Source organism: Aphelocoma coerulescens, chromosome 5, assembly GCF_041296385.1.
Source record: "Aphelocoma coerulescens isolate FSJ_1873_10779 chromosome 5, UR_Acoe_1.0, whole genome shotgun sequence".
NCBI classification, from domain to species: Eukaryota; Metazoa; Chordata; class Aves; order Passeriformes; family Corvidae; genus Aphelocoma; species Aphelocoma coerulescens.
Genome location: NC_091019.1, coordinates 14,514,110 through 14,536,348, shown reverse-complemented (window position 1 = coordinate 14,536,348; position 22,239 = coordinate 14,514,110). Strand labels below are relative to the sequence as shown.

Sequence of the window (22,239 nt, the reverse complement as noted above, 5' to 3'; positions counted from 1 at the left end):
CTAAAGGACATCAATAATCAACTCCCTCAGGTTCCTGGCTGTGATCCTCTGAATGCCATTTGGGATGATGCTGTAGGTCTTTGCTGCCAGGGCACGCTCTGGCTCACATTCAGCTTGCTGTCTAGCAAGACCTCGAGGTCATTTTCAGCAGAGACACCTCCCAGCCAGCCAGTCTCCAACATGAAACACAACACGTGGTTCTCCCCTCCCAGATATGGGCTTTGCATTTTTCCCTGATTCACTTCATAATGCTTGCCCTGGCTCACTCCTCCAGCCTACACAAGCTCCTCTGGATGGTAGCCCTGCCCTTGAGTGTATCGACTCACATATCTTCCAGTATCTGCTGGAAGCCAGATCCTTGTGGTTTCTTCCTGTAACCGTGCTAACCAACTTCTGCTGACTCCTCCAGCAGAGACATTCTTAAAAGACAATTTACTTCAATCAAGACACAGTTTGGAGCACCAACTGATCAGATATTTGAAATGAGACAGTGAAAACAGTGAAATTTAGATGGTAAATACCTGACTAAATGTATGCTTTTAATGCCAACACCAGAAACAGAAAAAGCACAAGAGAAAATTTTGCAGTCACGAATGCACTACGTGTTATACAAAAAATATGCCCCCAGAACTCATGACTGACTGCCATAATACCTGTTAGCCTATTTGCAAAACTGATGCTAATAATGATGTTTTAAAGAATGAATTATAATACCAAGAGTAATGAGCAAATTTACTTTTCAAAACACATAAGGAGTAAATTATCAAGTGCTCATAGTTAAGAAAAAATTGAAGTGTTCATATTTATCTGCAATTCTAATGTCTCATCTGAAATAATTGTTTCCAGAGCCATCAGGTTTTTGGGTTTGTAATAGAGAAATAGTATCCTCAGCAAAGGAAAATCTTTAAAAAAAGGGTTAGAAGGAAATACTGCCAACTGAAAGGAAAAAAAAAATCTAAGAAAAATATTCTGTCCAGTCATTTCCAGTGAATCCACATGAAAGTGTTCACAAAGCCCCGTGGAATTGTACATCAACATATAACAACCTTTAACAAGCTTCTCCCCCCTGCTCCATAGTATTACACAAATTCTTATCTTAAACAGAATATAAGACCAAGACTGATTTGATTAAAAATAAAACCAAACTAAATATAAAAATATCAGCTACTGTTCTGAAATTACTGTATCCATTGAATGCAACATATTAAGATAGTATATGTAAGACAAAAATAGTAAAGAGCACTCCATGCATTTATGTTGCTTCCATTTAAAGCATGCAATTACTTATTTATATGCATTTTAAAAGCCGCAGTAAAAACACAATAAAACTTTCAAAGTCACTGCCTCTTTCACAACCCAGAAATTCTACAAAGTAAGGGATATATGAAAAAAACTGTCAGATTTTTGTTTTACATATATGCATACACATATTCATTCAGCCACACTGACTAAAGTCAACTCTAACTGTGACCCATGGCGTTCCAAGGATTAGGTTCATGACCTCAAAGCATTTTAATTCTTTTCTGGATGAGGTTATTAATGTTTACTGTAGTTGAAAACACTGCACATAAATTGCAGTCTTGTGCAAAATTTATGGCATGTGGTAGCAAAACTAGAGCCTGAAATCTAAAAAGAAGAAACAAAACCCACCTAAAGCCCCAAAGCCCCCAATAACAGTACCTTTGTGCCACAATACTGCTACAGCTTTTAAGTAAGATCTCTTTGTTTTCCCACCACAAGTGTGGCACAGCTGCATCCCAAAGAGGATGTATAAACAAGTTCAGACAAGCACTCACATTTAACAGCACCATGTACAGTCTTTCCACTGTGGTATGAAAACATCTGTATAATCCTTTACTAAAATACCTGAAATACCTATCAGAACAAGAAAAAAATAACATCCTTTTCATCACCTCAGGTATTTTCAGGAAAGGTACATTATCTTTAAGTAAAACCTGAAGACAATGTCAACATGGTGCAAATACACAATATGCAGTGAAAACATACACAAACTAATTTCAAAGAGGAAGGATAACCACGGGAGGTTTAGTATGGGAATTTCAATACTGTTCCTACTGAGGAAAATTCAGGCAGTGACAAGAAGCCCAAACTCCAGAGCTGTGTTCCAAATGAACACAAGTGAGCTGGCCACAGACTTTTACGAAAGCACACTCTTGCCAGCTTGCTTGAAAAGTTTAGAGACAAAATCCCTGCTTGGAAAAATTTATTAAAACTCTTCTTTTTTCAACATTTCAACACTTTTTAATCACACATTCCCGTATCAGACAGAAATTGAAGAGTCAAGAAAAAAATTGACAGCAAGCACATAAAAACTAAAAGATCAGCATCCACAATAACCATTTTATTTTCCCTCCTTCTCCTGCCACATCCCGGTGGTGGCCCACATAGTTCCCTTGGTAAGCTGTGCCCAGGCACTGCTCCTTGGAACACGATGCTGCTGCTTCTCTGCCAGGAAAGCAGCAGGTCAGTCAGACTGTGCTGGGCCAGCCAGGCCACACAGCACAGTCCCACTCCAAGTCTCTGTTTCCTTCTCTGTACACAGAAGTCTCACATTGAGAGAGCATTATTCCAAGATAGGACCCTACCCACGAGTAGCCTTGACCCTCTTTCCACAGAGGACACTCTCACAGTAGGAATGAACCCAGCTTGTAAGGAAAAGCGAGTTCTAAAGGCAAGGGAGTAGGAATATAATTGATTTTAGCAAGAACTTGTAGCAATTTCTTTGCTGGAAGTCAATGTGATAAGCCTCACATAGACCTGACTGCTCCTAGGAAATGGTGATGAGTCTGAAGCCTGTTGCTGTCAGAGTGTATCACCCACCCGTCATAATGATTGTTTGAAAACAATCCATTTTTCCAGGGGGGGGAAAGTCATGTCCAAGAAAAGGAAAGTAGAAGCACACATAAATTCCAGCAATTTACATATAAAACTACCTTTGAAAATGATTGAGAAATGTGGCAGAGAAACATGCTAAGGAATAAAGATTAGAATCATCAAATCATAGAATATTCTGAGTTGGATGGACCCATCAGGATCATCAAGTCCAACTCCTGGCCCTGTACAGGACACCCCAAGAGCCACCACATGCCTGAGAATGTTGTCCAAACACTCTTGAACTCTCTCAGGATGGTGGTGTGACCACTGCCCTGGGGAGCCTGTTTCAGTGCCCAACCATCCTCTGGGTGAGGAACCTTTTTCCTGATATCCAACCTAAACCTCTCCTGACACAGCCTCAGGCCACTCTCTCAGGTCCTGTCACTGGTCACCAGAGAGAAGAGATCAGTGCCAGTCCCTCCTCTTCCCCTTGTGAGGAAGTTTTAACTGCAGTGAGGTCTCTCCTCAGTCCCTTTTCTCCAGGCTGAACAGACCAAGTGACCTCATCCATTCTTCATATGGCTTCCCCTCCCAACTCCTCATCTTCATGCCCTCCTTTGGTCACTCTCTAATAGCTTTTCATCTTTTCTACGTTGTAGTGCCCAAAACTGCACACAGGACTCGAGGTGAGGCCACCCCAGTGCAGAGTGGGACAATCACCTCAATTACTACTAAGATATGTTTCATCATGCATCAGAAGGAGAAAGCTTCTAAAAGCTGATGATGACAATGGATAAAATAAGAGCAAAGGTAAAATCCCTCAAAGAGGACTAAAAGAACCCCTCTTAGAAGTCTTTCTACGTTATAGTTCCTTAGAGAGGTTCCTGAGGAAGTTCCCAGAACAAAACTCTATTTTGGAGGGGAAGATACAGAAGATTTCGGAAAATGAAAACAGCATAATTCCAAGCGTTCTGTGTAAGCAAAATATAAAATTAGAGAACTCTAAATTGTGGGTTTCAGAAGACAAGGCAAGATGGGGTTATTGGAAGTAGGCAGATGTTTCTTCTGTTTATAAAAAGCATTATCCAGAATATTTGCTTGCAAGTAGCAAACATGCAGAAGACATCAAATTACAGAACTAGTAACCCTACAGAAAAACAAATTACACTGGAAAAGAATCAGAAAGGCTTCTCTACAGCTAGATCATAAATCATCCATCTATTAACAGCTCTTCAACAAAAGTAATTGGATGTACTCAACACAATAGAGTCACTTAGTAAAACGTCCTTCAACAAGAACATTCACCAAAAAAACTCTCAATCAAATTAAATTGTCATGGTATAGGAGAACAGGTCTCTTTTGAAGTAATGAGCTATTTTTAAAAGTAAGAATAAATGGTTAGTTTTCCCCAAGGGAGGCAAATTAGATCTCTGCTAGGCTCTGTGCATGTGTAGTAGGGGCTGATTGACTTAGGGTTTGTTTTCTACAGATAATTTCTGAACATATCATAAACATTCAACAGTAAATTCATCAAGTCTGGGGACAGTAAAAGAATCTGGAACAGTCAATACTAAAGTCTTCTGTGATCGTACATGAGAGGCTCTCACAATATCAAGCAATTGGGTAACGAAGCATTACATGTTTCCTAACTGAGAAGGGTAAACTAAAGCACATGAAAAAAAACCCCTAAAGATGCATATGCAATACCAGACTTTTTGTTACCACTCAGGAAAGGGAACCTGAAGTGTGGTTCACTTTAACCACATTAGCTCAACTACCAACAGTGTAATATCTCCAGTTGTAGCAGAATGAATAGATCTAAACCTATTTATCTGTTACACTGCTAATTCCTGTTTAAAACATAGCCTTCCAAAATTCATATTGTTCCCACCGCAGTTATACAGACACTTTAGGAAGAGGAAGGTAGCACATGCAGACTAGTAAGAAGACAAGCTTGCAGAAATTGTAGCAATGCCAGCATTTTGCCACTAGGTTGAAATTTAAACAGCAAGTCACAGAATCATAGAAAGGTCTGGATCGGAAGGGACCATAAAGATATTCTACATCCAACTCCCTGCCCAGGAACAGGGACACTTTCCACTATACCAGGTTACTCAGAGCCTCATCCAACCTGGCCTTGAACACTTTCAGGGATGGGGCATTCACAGCTTCTCTGGGCAACCTGTTCCAGCATCTCACCACTCCTATAGTGAATCTTCTTATAATCTAATCTAAACCCACTTTCCTTCAGTTTGAAGCCATTCCCCCTTGTCCTATCACCACCTGCCCTTGTAAAAAGTCCCGCTCCAGCTCTTTTGTAGCACCACTTCAAGAAATGGAAGGCTGCCAGAAGAAGGTTTCCCTTGGCCTTCTCTTTTCCAGGCTACACAACCCCAGCTCTCCCAGCCTTTTCTCACAGGAGTGGTGCTCCATCCCTGTGATCATCTTGGTGGCCTCCTCTGAACTCGTGCAACAGGTCCATTCCCTTGCTGTGCAGGGGAACCAGAGCTGGATGCAGTGTTCCAGGTGGGATCTCACCAGAGAAGAGCAGAGGGGCAGAATCCCCTCCCTCACCCTGCTGGCCACGATGCTTTTGCAGCCTCAGCAGAAAGCACACACCCCCTGTGTGCACTGTCTGTCTTACTGGGGGCTGAAATGCACAAGTGCACTTTGCAAATCTCAGTTATGCATTTCTAGATTGCATCTCAAATTAGGTAATTGGCTTTCTCCTCTCCCTCTGGATCAGTGCTGGCATAGAGAACCCCACCCTCTCAAACAAGAAAACCCGAAGGCGGGGGTAACTCAGACTAAAATGAAATGATAGGTAACTCCTGAGCACCCCATTCTTACTCCATTTAGGGCAAGACATCAAATGCTGTGAAACTGAAACTGAAAAGGCACATTCTTTTCTGCCACACTTTAAGTCAGTAATCTGAAGAGACAGGAGTCATTAAGTTTCCTTCTTTGAACGCCCTTCAGAAACCACTACTAAATTCAACCCCTCATTTAAATACGGTTTCCACTGTAGTGTAGCTCTTGCAACAGACACGTAAGGCATTACCCATAATAGGTGAAATGGTGCACATAAATATGCTGTTACTTAACTCATGGTAGTAAATTCATACTTTAAAAGGAAAGCTTATAAGCACTGTCATATTTAAGCAATAAGACATAAGAGGGTGTGCATATGCTGTAATAATGACGCACCTTAATAATATAAGAAGTATGTCAACTATTATCCCATACTACACACCCTAAAATGCTTCAGCATAGATCACATCTATGTATTTAACAAACGAAATTAGGATACTTAGAAAAGATGTCTATTTAGTGGCTGATAAGCTCAAAATGTTTCATTTAAAAAACCCAGCCAAAACACAAAACATGCCACCAAATAGCTCCTTTGCAGGTAACCATTTCCAACCATTTCTTTTCATCATCAAACTACAAATACAGACTGTTAAAAAATAGTTGCATCATTCAATGTATTCAGATCCTACAAAAAGAGGTTAAAAAAGGAAGGAGAGCCAATGAAAAGAATCTCTTGTTTTCTGTAATTTTGAAGTGTTCTTGAAAGCCTAATGATGAGTTTTGAAAGAAAAGGTACAGACAAAACCTTTAAATCAGTTCTTTTTTTTGGTTAAACTGCTTCTGCCTTTCCATTTCAACAACCCAAGAAATGGTTCAATAAAAACATCCCACTTAGGTTATCTAATTATCAGTCTGAACTCAGGGTCCAGAGTTAAGTGGTTTTAGCTGAACTCTTACACACAAGACTTGCAGTCTAAAGCCAAAGTCAGCACAAAAATCTGACATTTGATTACATTTTACTTAATTATATTATTTTTCACCTTGGATCAAACTGAAACATTTTGGAAAATGTATTATTGAACACTTCACTGAATACTATCTGTTTAGCCTTTGCCACACAAAATACAAATATAATTATGTTTGTGGCAGCCAGAATAAACTAAACTTAACACTGATGTGCCTTCATTTTAAACCAAGCTAAAATATATTTAAATATTTATTAATTGCATTTGAGTCCACAGAAGTTATTATTGCAAAAAAATTTTCTCAGGCATAGCAACTCAGATAGTTACTTTCTTCACCTAAGGCATACTAGTACAAAAAACTAACATCAACAATCTTTCAAGCCTGAGCAAACCTCACAAAATTATTGTTATTTAATATATTTCCATTCACTTAATTGCTCTTTGGTTACATAAAATGGAAACAGTTTCCCAAATCATGTGACATTTTCACAATTGTATTACCCAAACCCAAAGAAAATTGTAGATATATATTTATTACAATAGTCACTGCTGGAAATGCTGCTGATCTTTTGGATGAAAGACATTCAGACATGAAATGAGCAAAACACATCCTTTTACGTAACGGTATCGATGAAAGTGTAACAAGAATCGAATCTGGAATTTCAAAATAGAAAACTTCAGCCATGTTTATATAAATGATTCAGCCATAACCCAAAAGAGCAAGTGACTTTTCGGAGTAATTTTTGCTCCTCAGTGCCAATACAATGACTCGCTCTGGATGCTGAGAAGCTGCTGGTGCAGAGTGGCGGCTCTGAACACACATTGGTCATAGGAGCAAAATATTTAAATTGGGGGGAGGAGGGGACTGTACTCTCCACCCACTTTTTGAGAGGTCTTGCCAGTTTCTCTGCTTTGTGAGAAGCAGATCAAATGCAATATACAAGACATGAACCAGATATGAAAATGGTCCAACAACAAATCTTCAAAATTGCAAATGCCAACAAGTCTCTACAAGTATATTACTGGGCCAGAATGCAGGAAAATCCTTGTGAAATAAGGTTTTCTGGTATGCAGTTATAGCAAATAATCATGAGGTGATGCCGAGAACTAGACAAATCTGGTATTCAAGGAATGTTAAAAACATTGAGGTCACGAATGCACGCTGTAACTTTAGTACTCACTTCTTATCCCACTATTTTGACATTAAATCTAATTCATTCTTCATTCTAAGCTTATAAGCCATGATTTTAATGAACATCTCTCTTGTCCACTGCTATAACACATGTCAAAAAGGAAACAATATAGTTAAAAAAATGAAGTGAGGTTGATTCTGCATATGCCATGTACATAACAGGAATATTGCTTGTTTTTAAAATACTACATTAAACCAGAGATCTTTCAGTAAACTAAAAAACGTATCTTCTCCCTTGGATCAAAATTTTGAATTTATTTACGTTTTTTTAGAATAATTGTTCCTGCACTCCTAGCTCTGAGGTAAGCCTAAGAAAAAGCACCAAAATCATAACTGCACTGGGCATTTTATTACTAAAAGAATATTTGGGTTGATTATAATCCAGTGTAATATACTGCATGAATCTACACAAAGCAGTTACATAATCCAACCTTGTCCTATGAGTTTGTTTTACACACACTAGAATGGATTTGTGTTGAACTCCTTTACCTAGATAAAGAGCTAAAACTAAGCTCTGAAGACACAGAGACCAGGGGAGAAGAGGGAGAGGGACACGACCAGAAAGTTAAAGCCAGTTCTTATATTAAATTCCCCACAATTTATGGCAGACTGACAACAGAAATACTAGCAGCTCAGTAAAACAGCAGATCATTTTATCTGGAGGTGGGAGGTGTGACTACACATTATGTATTATATTAAAATTGCTTTAGTCCTAATTTTATATATATACTACTTGCTTTTGTCCAAGTAACTTGGCAGGGATTCAAATCAGAATATATACTTTCAACAAAAAAGAATAAAGACATTTTTGACTTGAGGATAACCAATACTGGTCACTGTAAGGGTGTGATCTGCTTTTCTGATCTCCTTTCATTGACATAAATAAAAGATCATTTCTCATCAAGCTTAAGGAACCAGGCAGTGTAAAGGAAAGATGAGCAAGCAGTTTGCAGACAACTGTATGACAAAATCTGGACAGAAAAATTTCTTCAAAAGCAACAGTAGTACCTTAGCTAGAAACATAAATCCAAGAAGGGCAGGAGGGGGAGCAGGGGGAATTTGCTTTATTCTAGGGAAACATGCAGAGGGCAAGTGATATTTTAAAGGATACAAACCTGCAAGACTTGTGATATCCGGTCAGGGAAGCTCTTGAGAACAAGTTCCAAACACCATTCAAAAGAAGACTTGGGGGTCAGAGTTCTCCCTCTTTGCCTAGGTTCACTCCACAGCTCAGATTTCCTTAACTGCAGGCTGAGCAAGAACTACAACCTGTGCAAGGATCACCATACAAGCAGCATTAGCCACAAGTAAAGCCTGAACTGCCTCCTCTCCAAATCTGCAAGCTGGAGCTTCAGAGATTCATAGTAGCAGCCAGTTGAAATGCTTCATTTATTACTCTATTACTGATACAGAAATAAAATTCCTTTTCAGTTTATGCTGGTATCCATGACAGCTAAATAAAAGCACGTGGACAAGTGATGCTTTGACAGTGCATCCTTGAAAAACACAGACACTGCAACCAAACACACCTGAGAGAGGTCTCTCTTAGCAACATTATATAAAGTTCTAACACTCCATGGATCAGCTGCACCATTAACACTCATCTTAAAAATCTGCCACTTCTGTAGGTTTTGGCCTGCACTGGTTTATTTCTGACATCCACAGGGCAATGAAGACAGAGAAAGAAGGAAAGGTTTTTCTAGGAGCAGTCCAGGTAAACTGCTGGCAAAACTACTGGTTCCACACTTGCAATTCATTACAAGAAGCCATGCTTGTGGCAGATCCCCACTCAGGAGAATTTCAGTCAAAGAGAAAAATTCTTCATTAGTGACCACCCCTAAAATAAGCACTTACAAACCACATCTGAATATAGTTATATTTTTCCTCTTCCTCTTAATAAAAACTGTATTTTGCATATAAAAGTGCATTATTTCTTTACTCTTTTACCTTATTATGACCAAGCCCTAACTCCTGTTGTAACAAATATATAGCAAATTACGATTTATTGACTTTTACTTAAAATAAGATTTCTTCAGTAAAATTCTCATTGTCATTTACCAAATCAGGATCAGAACCATAACAGAAATTAGGAAATACCACACTACTAATGAATAACACAGGAGGAAGAAGGCCATCTAAATAGCCTAGCCACCTTTTTTTATCTTTTAACCTTCAAGTTCATTCATAGACTTCTTCTTTTTCCCCCTACAAGTGCCATGTTTTGTATAAAAGAGAACAATTTGTTCCATGTTACTGGGATATAGACAAGAGTCCAAAAAGGTTGTACAATAAAAACTGAAAATTCCAAAGTGGTTCTGCCAATTCCATGCAATCAGCCAAACGCCAGCACCATCATACTGTACTGAAATACTATTAAGTAGTGTTTGCATTACAAACAAACAACACCCCAACCTCAGGATTCATAAACTGAGCTCTGTTTGAGACTTCAGTTAGTGGTGGTGCTGGAGGCCAACAGGCTACTTTTGAAATTTAAAAAAAAAAAAATTAAAAATTGGTAATAAGCCTCCAAGACCTTTCCCAAGAATTCTGCATGGCACAGCCTCAGTCAGACACTGAAGCACTGGAATCAGCTGCTTTCTGCATGGGTGCCATGTCAGGTGTATGCCTGCAGCACACACCCCTCTGCCTTGTATGGAGCACAGAAATCAGGATTTACATCAATGGGAACAGCAAAAGGTCTCTGCACTGACCTTTCTGTTTGGCTTCAAACTGGATAATGCAATGATAAAATGAGCTGTGGCCCACAGAATGCACTAAATTGTGAAGGATCATCTTAAAATTTATTAAAGTTCTTGTCTGGTTTTTGCTGAACACAACTAGGACATACCTTTTATAATTAATTATGAATAAGCACTTACACTATATAAAGGTTTCAAAAAAGTTTTCAAGCTTAAGAAGCCAAGCTTTGAAACCACTAAGATGATTTAAGCCAGCAGAAGAAACCTGCATCAAAACACAACTAAATTAATGTTGAGTACAAACTAAAAGGTCAGTCAAATTGGGGAGTTGGGGGAATGTAATGATTTACAAGTACTACTGATTAGAAATTCTCAGCATGAAAAGTGTCAGTTTTAACAAAACTCAAACCATTAACAAATTTGTTCAGAAAAAAAGTAAAATACCCTTTATTTTCCATTAATCTGTTTTCTTGAACTATTAGAAAACATTCCAAAGTGATTTACAGTCACAGGAATCAACTTCACAGATAAATTATTTCTGAATTCCCAGAATACATTCAACGACCCAGTTCAAGTTTCACAATCTTGTATCCAGCCCAATAGACTGTGTTTGATTAGATGCACATCATCTGCCTTTCTGCTCCTTCACACAACCCCGGAAAGGATTGCTCTGTGACAACTGGATATATGGCTATAAATTCAACACACAACACTCTTGCTTGCTGGTTCTCTCCAAAACCACATAAATTCTCAGCTCCCTGCAAAAACACACAGAAAAACCAAACCAACCAAACAAAAAAAAAACAGAAACGTCAGTCAAAAAATTGTCTAAATTACAGCACTTCAAGAATAAAAGAAGTTCTAACTTCTTACAGAAAGCTGACAGACAATCTGTAATATGGAGTTGAAACAAAACAGAAATTTTAAATAACAAACTGGTAAGTGGTTCAGGGGTAATTCAGTGGTTTTCTGGATTGTTACATTTGTCCAATTCTCTCTCAAGGAAGATGATCCAATGGTGACATAAAGTTTGCTGTACCGAACAGCGAGGGCAAACACCTGACAATCCCCCCTAGAGACCAGGTCTCATCTCCCACAGCAATCCACACAGACTTCTTCATTCATCACCATTCTGATGTCCCACTCTGGTACTTTCCCGTGGCTCTCTCTGCAGACAAGCAAACAAGAAGCCACACAGAGAGCCAGAGCCTTCGCTTTTCACATTAACAAACCTCAGAAGAACCTCAGGAGACTATCCAAGCAATTCCCCTTTCCATGTCACACTGTTAGCCTCACACATGTCATTCCCCATTAGAAACATACAATACTGCTCAAAATTTTCATTCTAAATAGCATGAGCTCCATCTATTTATTACTGTTGACACCAAATCTCCTTTGCTAGAGAATCTATTCACTCACCATATTATCAAAGGACAAGGAGAACAGCTTATCCTCTTCATGCTCTTTATCTGAAGTCTTCTCATGTCTAACCTCTGCCCATCTCAGAACAGCACTTAACCTTTTTCAAAAGCTAAACTTCTTTGATTCATGCTGAGCTCAACATTGTTGTTTGTGGAGACAACAGAGGGAGAAACGCCTGTACACGACTAACTTAGACAGGTACAGTCATCTGCACATGGCACAAGGAACAACTGGAAACAGGAATTTTGTATAACAACGGATCTGGATGCACACAAATACATCACGATTCATTTCTGTGTGGCTGGGTAAACCTAAAAACAGTGCTGTAAACCCAGAAGGTGCAGCACCCACTGGAGTTTTAACTGACTTAGAAATGTACACTGGTGTGTGTCTTTCCAGATGAACTGCTCTTTTGTTGCTCGCACTCCAAACTTACATGGATTTGTGTTCATATAGAATTATTCTGAAATAATCTCCAGTGATGATCAGGCCAAAGTGGAAGAGGTCACTTAGGCTAAAGAATCTCCTCTGACGTTAAGGATATGCTCAGCTATTCAAAAACATGTGTCACTCTGCAGTCATGTGCTGCATTCATCCAAGTTAACTTTCAAGTATAAACTAATGTTTTTGGAAAAACACAAAGCACATCCATAATCAGGCTATTCATAAAGCTGAAAATAATTAAAACCATTTTTTCCCCCATAATTTGTGCTCTCACATGTAAAACAATAGGATTTCTGCTCTTCAGTTTTGGTTTCTGAAGATACAGCGCATTTTCATTTTCATTTTCATATCGTGTGTTTGAGATATATGTTGCTCTCCCATTTTAGTCAACAGTATTTCAAGAGCTTTTTTTTTTTTTTAAACAAGGAACAACAAAAACCATTTAATACTCAAAATTCAGAACCTTCAGGAGAAGCAGGGTCTCCAGGAGACTTATCACAGACACGTCTGTAAGTTATAAGGTAGGAAATACCAAGACACAGAGTTTTGTAAATGTTACACCTCATGGCTTAACTGGGGGGTCTAAAAATCTCTTCTGCAGACTGTTGCACAAAAACCCCACAAGCAGAGATGTAGTGAAAAATCCATGTTGCAGTCTTCCCTCTAATTTTTAAACAAGATGAGAAAAACTTACAGAGCGGTAAGAAAGACCCTGAATCACACACAAAGCTTAGGTGAACGAGATCATCTCATGCAGTCAAGTATCATCTGTGGAGATGACAGATATGAAGAATGAAGAAAACCAACTCAAATCATTCTGTGACTCTAAAAACATCTGCACTTCTTAGGAAAGCTTGTAAAAATGGCTTTCTCCTCCAGAAAAAAATTTAAGTTAAAATGGGTAGAGTGGATCTTAAAACACCTTGATAGATACAGAAAGGTTACATATCAATATTCTCCATGAAAGATTAGAGAGCTGAAAGAGAGATGAAATTCCAAACAGATGTCACTTCAGCATTTTACCATTTCTACCAAAAATGTTGACTGTAGTGCTCTGAAGTGATTACTTTTCCAACTCAAAACAAAATAGAGTGGATAAAGCATATTAATTGAACTGTGCTTTGACAGCACGTAGTCAAGTAAGACAAAGTTATGCTACACAAGGACTACTTGCAAGTCCTTAGATATCAGTATCAAATTATTTTATCACATTAGTCTACAAAATCCAGAAGTTAACATCTATTCCGTAAGAGCAGTGGGATTCTAAACCCAGAATGTAACTGGTTTACAGCACAGCAGAAACACTACTGGAAAATACACCACATTTATGGCACTCTTAAGATGTCTAGCAGAGGCTAGTATGGTAAAAGAATATAAGCTGAGTCCAGAAACACTCTGACCAAAAAAAATTGCTGTACTTTTGCTATCATCTGTTTTCTACTAACTGCTGAAAGCACCTGTTCTGTAACATGAGAATGAAAACAACACAATCCACGTGTAAATGCTACACTGAGCTCTGCCATGCTTTTATTCATTGAGGAATGACATATGTAATGATTCTTGAGAGGTAAAAAAAGTTTGAGGGGAAAGAAGGGCAAAAAACCCCCCACCAAACCAAAATCTCTGCAGCTGACCAAGTGCACTGAAGATTAAATGGATGTTGTAGACAACTCTTTATTCAGGTCCTTAAAAGCATTAATGTTTGAGAAAAATTGGCTTACAGATCAGCTAGCTAAGACTGAAGCATTTAAAGATTAACTCCCTTAAAACTTTAATCACTTCAGGCCTTAACTGTCTAATCTGCAACCCCAGTTGTCTCTTATGTCTTATTTAAAATAAGTAGTGAAATGTTCAAACATCATATTTTTTTCTCAGAAAAGATGCCTTACACCAAGGTGGCAAAACAAAAATAATACTAAGAGATCAGCACTTGAATTTTAAAAGTATTGCTTTTGACTGAATGTGTCATAATTTCCAGAGACTCTGCATTGGAAATTTCCAGAAGTTTAGGAGTTCTGTAAAACTTTTCTACTCTAAAATCTGGCCTACTTTTAAATGTCTTCAATTGAGTGCAGCCTTGAAGACAAATGAGCTGGGTTTTGGTGGGGGCGTTTTCATAGCTTTTCTCTCCCCATTCCAACTGTGCAGCTCCAACAGAAGTAAGTATCAGTTAAGATCTGGAGGTAGAGCTGTAACTCATAAATTATGTATGTCAAAATGAAGTGGAAATTTGTACAAGACCGACTAGGTCAGTCAAAATACAAATATACTTTGAAAATCCCATTCCTTCCTCTCATGCATTTGGGGGTTCCTTTTGTATCTCAGGTTAGTTGGAATTTGAAAGTTGACTTTGGTTTTTCATAAAAGACACACTCCACATCCATTTACGAGTTCCTATCTGAAGCCAGTCAAAGGTGCAGAAGTGCTAAGCTTCATAGCAAAGGGCTGTACACAAAGGAGGAATAAGCTGATTCCATCAACTCCAACTCCTCCTTTAGAAGGAAGCAGGCAACCTTCCAGATCCCAAAGGGACACACGCAGCCTTTCTTTCTCTCTTAGTCTCATAACTTGTGTAAGTGGTCTTCAAATGGTTGTATTAAATAGCATTTTTTACCAATTAAAAATAAATTTTATAATTTAAGTAATTCTTTGGATAGGTGATTATCTTGTCTAGAAATACATGCTAATTTCTATACTTGCACATACTTGAAATGCAAATTACTAAATCATGACACTACTGCTACCACCACCACCAGTTACAGTGGAAAATTTCCTTCCCTGCTCCACACCAACTGCAGAAACACATTATATCCAGTTTAAACTTAAGACAATGTACATTTCTAGGTATGACTTTCATTGGCCTCATTAAGATCAGCCTCCCAACACTGAGTAATGAAGATGACACTTAGTTTAGCTAATTTAGCCCTGGGACAAAAATGACTTTACAGTGTAACATTACATACCATACAAAGCTTCCTCTGATGTATAACTAATTACGATGTCTAGAAAGTTACACAGTGGAATTAAAACTGGATTAGAAATAAGAAAAATATGCAGAAATGTAAAGCTAACTCATTCAAACAACATACACTCTCAAGCATTCTTTCTACAAGCAAGAACAAGAAGTTTTATTGTCCTAATTTTAAACTGCTCTATATGTCTCAGCTGACTTCACAGGGTTATTTTTAAACTTAAGCTGCATCTGAAACCACTTCTCTAAGACAGACTATGGAGAAGGATACCCAAACATGTTCATTTAAAATATCATAGGGGGCAGCTATCAGACTGGTCAAAACCAATGACTGAAATGCTCTTCTGAGCCAAATACTTTATTAACTTTAAGAATGAGCGTAAATCTCTCTTCAGCTTACTTCTATGGAACTGGAAGAAACTCACTCTGACTTGCATTTGTCAATAAATTGCAGATGGACTGCTATTTGTCAGTAAACTGAAGATGCTCAGATTCTAAACTGAAATTGTTCCTTACATTTCTCTTGAATAGCCCACAAAAGGTTCTAGCAAATGGAAGAAGAGCATTTTATTGGTTCTGAAGTAACACTCAGTATGTATGATATATAACATTAAGAAATATCCTACCTTATTCACAGTTACATCACACAATTCAACAAATGGTAAAAAAAGTCTTCAGACCCTTAATAGCCACTGTAGTTATCAATAATCCATTACAAAAGACTTCAGGTATGTTTCACAGCAATTTGCAGGTGGCTTATCAAAGTTTCTGCATTCAGTTATAAACAGAACAACATTTAAAGCTGTAAAGCCTTTAGTGAAATGGCAAATGCAAAAAGTACAAGGTTAAGAAAAATCTGTTTAGATCACTTGAGGAGATGCAGACAAGTAGGAAGTGTAAGAAGACACACTGACCAACACCTACTGGCAGCATTGTTCCCTCAGCAGAGACTCACGGCTTTGCTCCCCACTGACAACCAGAAGACACACAGTTTATTGAACACAACAAATTAAAGTACTTGACTTGAATAAAATTGCATATATTTCTGTTGAATTTTGGACAATCTGTTTACTCCCAACTTCATGTGTTTGTGACCAGAACATAGCTACCATGCTGTTCACATAAAAATAGACACAGTTTGAGTACCTCTTTATCCTTTAATACAGAACACACATACACCAAATACAACACCCTTCAGCGAAGTTCGAACTGCAATTACGTTTTATAATGACCCAATTCTCTGCATATTTGTGTCAAATTACCAAAACTACAAATACAGTCAAAGTAAAAGGTGAAATTGGGCCATCATTCCTAGAGAAGATGTTCTCAGAACGATCCCTTTTCACTCAGTCAAAGGCAGGTCCAGTAGGCCCCGTGTGTCCCATGGGAGCCTGTTTATCAAAGCTGGGCTCAACAAAAATGAAAAATATTATTTGATGTGGTTTTCTTATTTAACTTTAAAATTACCCACACAACTTCATTCTTTACATTGCCTTAATTTATGTCTTGGAAATCTGATCACATGAATTCAAGCCCAGAAGGATAGGGGGTATGCAGGGCTGGGCAAAGAGAAGAGCCCTCTAAAAAACTCTCAGAGGATTTTTGTCTATCAGTTTTTGGCTGGAGCTTGGACTAATGGCATCTCTACAAGCTACAGAGACCCCAAGGGGTCCAAGAAGGCATTTTCCATCTTAAAGCACTAAAAAAGCTTGAGGGGTGGGGGTATGCATAGGTCTTTTCCACTATTTTCACTTGGTCTTGTTTCATAAAATGCCATTAACAGTATGAATAGGAAATAACCATTAGATCATTTAGGGACACAGTGGAGTTCTCATGCTGGAGGTTTCTGAGGTGAGACTGGACAGGGTGGTAGATAATCTCAGCTATGCTTCCTTTTCCATGACAGGCTGGACCAAATCACGTTTCCAGGTCCTTTCCAACCTGGGCTGTTCTATGATCCTGTGATCTGTGAATGTATCACCCATTACATACCAATACAAATTACCCCATTCAACCTGTCTTATATGAAAAAAAGAAACCTCAAAACAACCAAACAACTAGAAAAACCCCACAAATGTCTAAATTCTCAGGCAGAGAATTCACTTTACAAAAGAGCTGAGATCATCACCAATAATCAGCTGAACGTTTTCACAGCAGGAGAACCATCTTTGACAGAAGACAAGAGTCAAACATCAAATCTCCCTTCAATCCTATCATTAAGCAGGAAAAGCCTTCACCTTTTTCCTTCATGAGAACACAGTGAAGAGAGCTTGAGATGTTTTTCAGATACAAACCATTGCTTCTTTTTCCATTTAACAGAAACCATATCATTCCATGAAGATTTTTCAAAGGAGAGCAAGTACATTTAAGAGGATATTAACTCAAACTTCTCATAGAACTAAGTGCTATGAATAAATACGTCTCTCTTCAGTCTCATTTACATTTGTCAATTATTCCATTCTTACCTTTTATCTCTTTTTCCTTAGGTTTGCCTATTACCCCCTTAATGATATTAAATCTGCCCTTAAAGTGACAAACAGAACATGGTAATGCAGCTTTTCTTCTTTCCTTACCATGAATTAATGTTGATTCGTGTTAGACTCATCCAAAACCTTGACAAAAATTCCTGACAAAATCTGACTTTCCTAAGTGATTTACTTTAGTACTTGATCTTTGCAGTATCTCTAACTCCTCGATCTTCATTAACTAAAATTTTATTTACCACACTTGGAAAGCAGATCAAAACTTGACTGATTTTGCCAACTGGCTGAATCAATGTTCTTAAATTGTCAGATTTTGTTTTATTTGGAAAGTTTAATGTCTTAATGGCTTTGCCTAACGAGTCATTTGAGAACCGATAGAGAAATAATGTTTTGTCCCATCCAAAAAAAAAAAAAAGTGCCTTTAGAAAGGTGTTTCTGTTAGTGCTAAAATCTTACTTTCTTTCAGTGCTAAAACTTAAATGGGAGGTAACACCCAGGCACAGATTAAGATTCACTGCTTTAAGAGAAGCTGTGCTTATGTATCTCACATCATCACTGGAAGTCAGACCCATTGCTTTCTCTGAGCTAGGTAAGGAAGATCTGTATGACAGAGTAAATTTTACCATGACTCAGCCTCTGCGGTTGTTTGAGGCAAGATCAACCCTCCTGGTTGAACCTCAGAGCTTCCCTCGTTTCAGCAGAGCTCTGCATTGCCAAACCTGGTGTTATGCAAGTGCACCACAGAGGCTGCAACTCCCCATCACGTGTGTGAGAAATCGTGCTCGCCCCCATGATCAGGGCATGGCAAGCCCTGAAACCCCAGGCTGATGCCAGGCTGTGAAGAAATGAAACCACAGAACCAGAGAAAATGAGTGCCCAGCCGTGTACACCAGCCCAGTGAGCAAATGCACCTCTGCTGCGCCAGGGAGAGAGCAGCAAACACCAGAATCCCCTTCCCTGTCCTTCACGGAGAGCACAGCACATGGCAGTGGCATGGAGCAAGGAGCTGAACACTGCCTGATAGGTAAAAGCCTGCTCTGCTTGCTGTATCTGTGCAATAAACTCAGCAAGAGTTGGTGCCTTTTCCTCTGCAGCTGATTTTGCCCCACAGTACAAAGACTCCTATTGCAACATTTCCTACAGCCCATCTCCTCCTCTAGCTCATCCTGTCCCAGAAGTTACCAAGTTCACGGCAGTAAAAGTTTCACTCTGACTTCTCAGAAACCTAATTTCAGAATATGACCACAGTCCTTCGTTTCTTTTCAGGATTTTTAGAGACAGCTGTTGAGTGAATCCCTGATCCAGATGAGTAATAGACACCTTCTCATTGCATCCCACAATAAGAGACCAAGGAAGGGAAAGAAGCAGCATCTTGGGAATTCTCTCTTTAAAATAGATCCCTGCACACCAGCCTTGCTGACCATTTTAATAAATCCAGTTTATTGGGATACTATATTAATTTATTTTTTAATCTACATTATACAAATACACATTTGTAATTATTTGAACATGTCAATGAGAAGTCATCTGCCATCTGAAGGATGCTCACAAAAACACAGGGACACAAATAAGCATTTCTTTAAACACATTAAATTATAAATTTGCAGCAGACATTTTCTATCATCTAGGAATATTTACTTAGCTGTGCATACCAGAACAAATTATCTTCTGTTAGCCAAAATTATTGTTCTTAAACCTATTATTTATCCCCTCTGCTCACATAATTTCTACCCATTTCCTGTTGGGTTAAATAATACAGCTCATTACATGAAGGCAGATGTATCTTCCAACTGCATGTGAAAGGAATTCTAAAGATTGCAAAAAGTAATGCAAACTTACCAACTCTATTCCCTGTGGAAAAGGAGTGTCTTCCCAGTCCTTCTGGGGAAATCTTTGTATTATTTTCCCCAAACCTTCTGTTGGTCCTGCTGAAAGATAAAATTCCATTATTTAAAGGCGAACTGGTGGAATTGAAATCACCATACATTTGAGAATACTTTCAAAATATACCCAATATTAGTAAGTTTTTTTGACACAAGAGGCAGAACAAGCTCCTCAAATGTCATATTGCTCCTCTTGCAAGTCACATAATAAATACAATCTTAACATTTTCCAGCAGTAACACAAGGAATCACTACATGAAATGAAGCCATGAGCTGCATCCAGCCTCTGCCTCTCATACACATTTTCAAAATGACTGATTATTATTGATAATTTCGGTCTCTCTCTACAAACAGCAGTGAGTTAAAAAGTAATATAATGGATAATGTGATATTTAAAAAAGAAACCAAAAGTTTAGCAAGAAGCAGTCTTCCAAAAGAAGCCTATAGATTGAAATAAGTCTACAGATTAAAGCTCCACATGATTTATCCAGGACACGCTAGTTCCTTGCCAGTATTTCTCACTGGTTTCCTTGGACAAGTCAGCAGTGGTTTTCCACACAGAAGGATGTGAAGAAAAGCTGGTCATTTCTGATAACTTTTCTGATGCAACTCTCTTCTTTTTTCACACGTTCCTTTTTTTGGAAGCAACAGTGCTATAGATGAATTTTGGAAACACCACAAATACACCACAACTGTAGCGCTGTGTCATCCTGAAGGGCACAGGAATGCATGTACAAACAGGAATTTTGTTCGCCTCCTTCTTAAGTCCTACAGTAAATATTGAAAAAATCTTAACTTCTTTTTTTTTTTTTTTTTTTTTTTTGCTAAATTTTAGCTCTGGGATTCACCACAGATGAGCTTGGCAAGATGAAAACGAAGTGAAAAGATTCCTAAATCATCGAATGATAGAATATGCTGTGTTGGAAGGGACCCACAAGGATCATCAAAGCCCAAACCCCTGCAAAGTACCATCCCCAAGAGTCACACCACGTGTCCCAGAGCATTGTCCAAACACTGCTTGAACTCCGTCAGGCTTGGTGCTGTGACCACTGCCCTGGGGAGCCTGTTTCAGTGCCCAACCATCCTCTGGGGGAAGAACCTTTCCCTAATCTCCCATCTACACCTCCCCCGGACTCAGCTTCAGGCCATTCCCTTGGGTGCCATTACTGGGCACCAGAGAGAAGAGATCAGTGCCTGCCCCTCATCCTCCCCTCACAAAGTTGTAACTGCAGTGATCCCCAGGTCCCTTTCCACAAGGCTGCTCTCCAGGGTGTCTCATTCTTCAGTCCATCTGTACATCAATGGCAAAGCTGAAATTCGCAACCATTTAAAATATCTTTTAATAGCTGACCCATCAGATCCAATTGAATCATCTTTTCTCTAAAGCTGTATCACAAAATTTTGAGATTAATCATTAAAATTGTTGACCATTTTCTTGTCAAATTCTCAAAGCTGTACTACAATGTTATGAAGCAATCCAATTTATGTATTAGTAGTAGCAGTCCATATGTGTCGCCTCCTCTGCAGACACCCAGGCAGCAGCAATGAATGCATTACTCTCCTGGCTTTACCATAAGAAACCATTTTCAGTCTGACACAACTGAAGTCTGCTAGCATAAATAAGTGTTACAGTGAAAAAAAATAGGCTTCCTCTAAGCTCCCTGCTAATTTACAGTTTGAGTTTGCTGCTGTCTTAAAACCCGCAATACATCTTACAAGATGTTTAGGGAGAGCCAATCCAATGGGTTACCAAGAAGCATTTTCTCCAGTTTGTCCATATTTACACCTAATGTTCTGTGATTGTCTCTTGGAAATAATCTAGGAACAGATGGTCTCAGTACAATGGACATACAAACTACAGGGAGTAAACTCCCAACAGCAATCTTACACCCAAGGTAGCACACACTGTGATTCCCACGGGCAGCCTGCTGAAGAACTGCAATCACACGGGGTTAGCTATGAGTTCTGAGATCAGCAAGTGAAAAGCCAAAGGAAGTATCATATTATAGAGAGCTGCAGAGAAGCTCAGAAAGCAGAGCAACGATGTGCCAGAAACCGAGGAACAAATACAGACACGGCTACAGCTGCAGTTTTTGTAAGGAAAAGGAGCTCTCTATCTATTAGACTGTAATACTTGAACAGGATCACCAGTCACTGATTCCACTGCTTAAGATCAAGTGTTCCTCTCATGTACTTTATCAAAGCATCTTCTACTGAACTATCATTCTTCTGCCCTACACCATTTCATCTCAGCATCCTTCCAAAATTAGGAGGCATAAATGGAAAAGCTTCACCATTCCCTCCCTAAACTGCTCTGAGAAAAGCAGTCACACAGCTTCTCTCTAAAGGCAGGCAAAACCACTGCTGCATTCCTGCTTTCTTCTCCAGACATCCAGTCCCTGTTTCCTTCTTTCATGCAAAAAAAGAACAGAACAGCTATGTTTTCAACTCTGTATGTTAGGAATTGGCATGTATTTTGTTGACAGCATGCAATAAACAGCCTTCACCCTCCTCTGTTTTCCTCTTAGCCTTCA

At 38.7% G+C, this 22,239-nt stretch overlaps 1 protein-coding gene across 5 annotated transcripts in view; it reads right to left on the bottom strand.

Annotated features, from left to right (window-relative positions):
- The window catches only part of SBF2 (SET binding factor 2), a 234,386-nt gene that overhangs the window by 168,461 nt on the left and 43,686 nt on the right, over positions 1-22,239 (bottom strand). For 3 of the 5 annotated variants that reach the window (XM_069016753.1, XM_069016756.1, XM_069016760.1), the window contains exon 2: positions 19,662-19,750. In XM_069016753.1, coding sequence (XP_068872854.1) covers positions 19,662-19,750 — 89 coding nt within the window. The remainder of the gene's footprint in view (positions 1-19,661; positions 19,751-22,239) is intronic. The other 2 variants (XM_069016754.1, XM_069016758.1) reach the window with 1 other exon arrangement.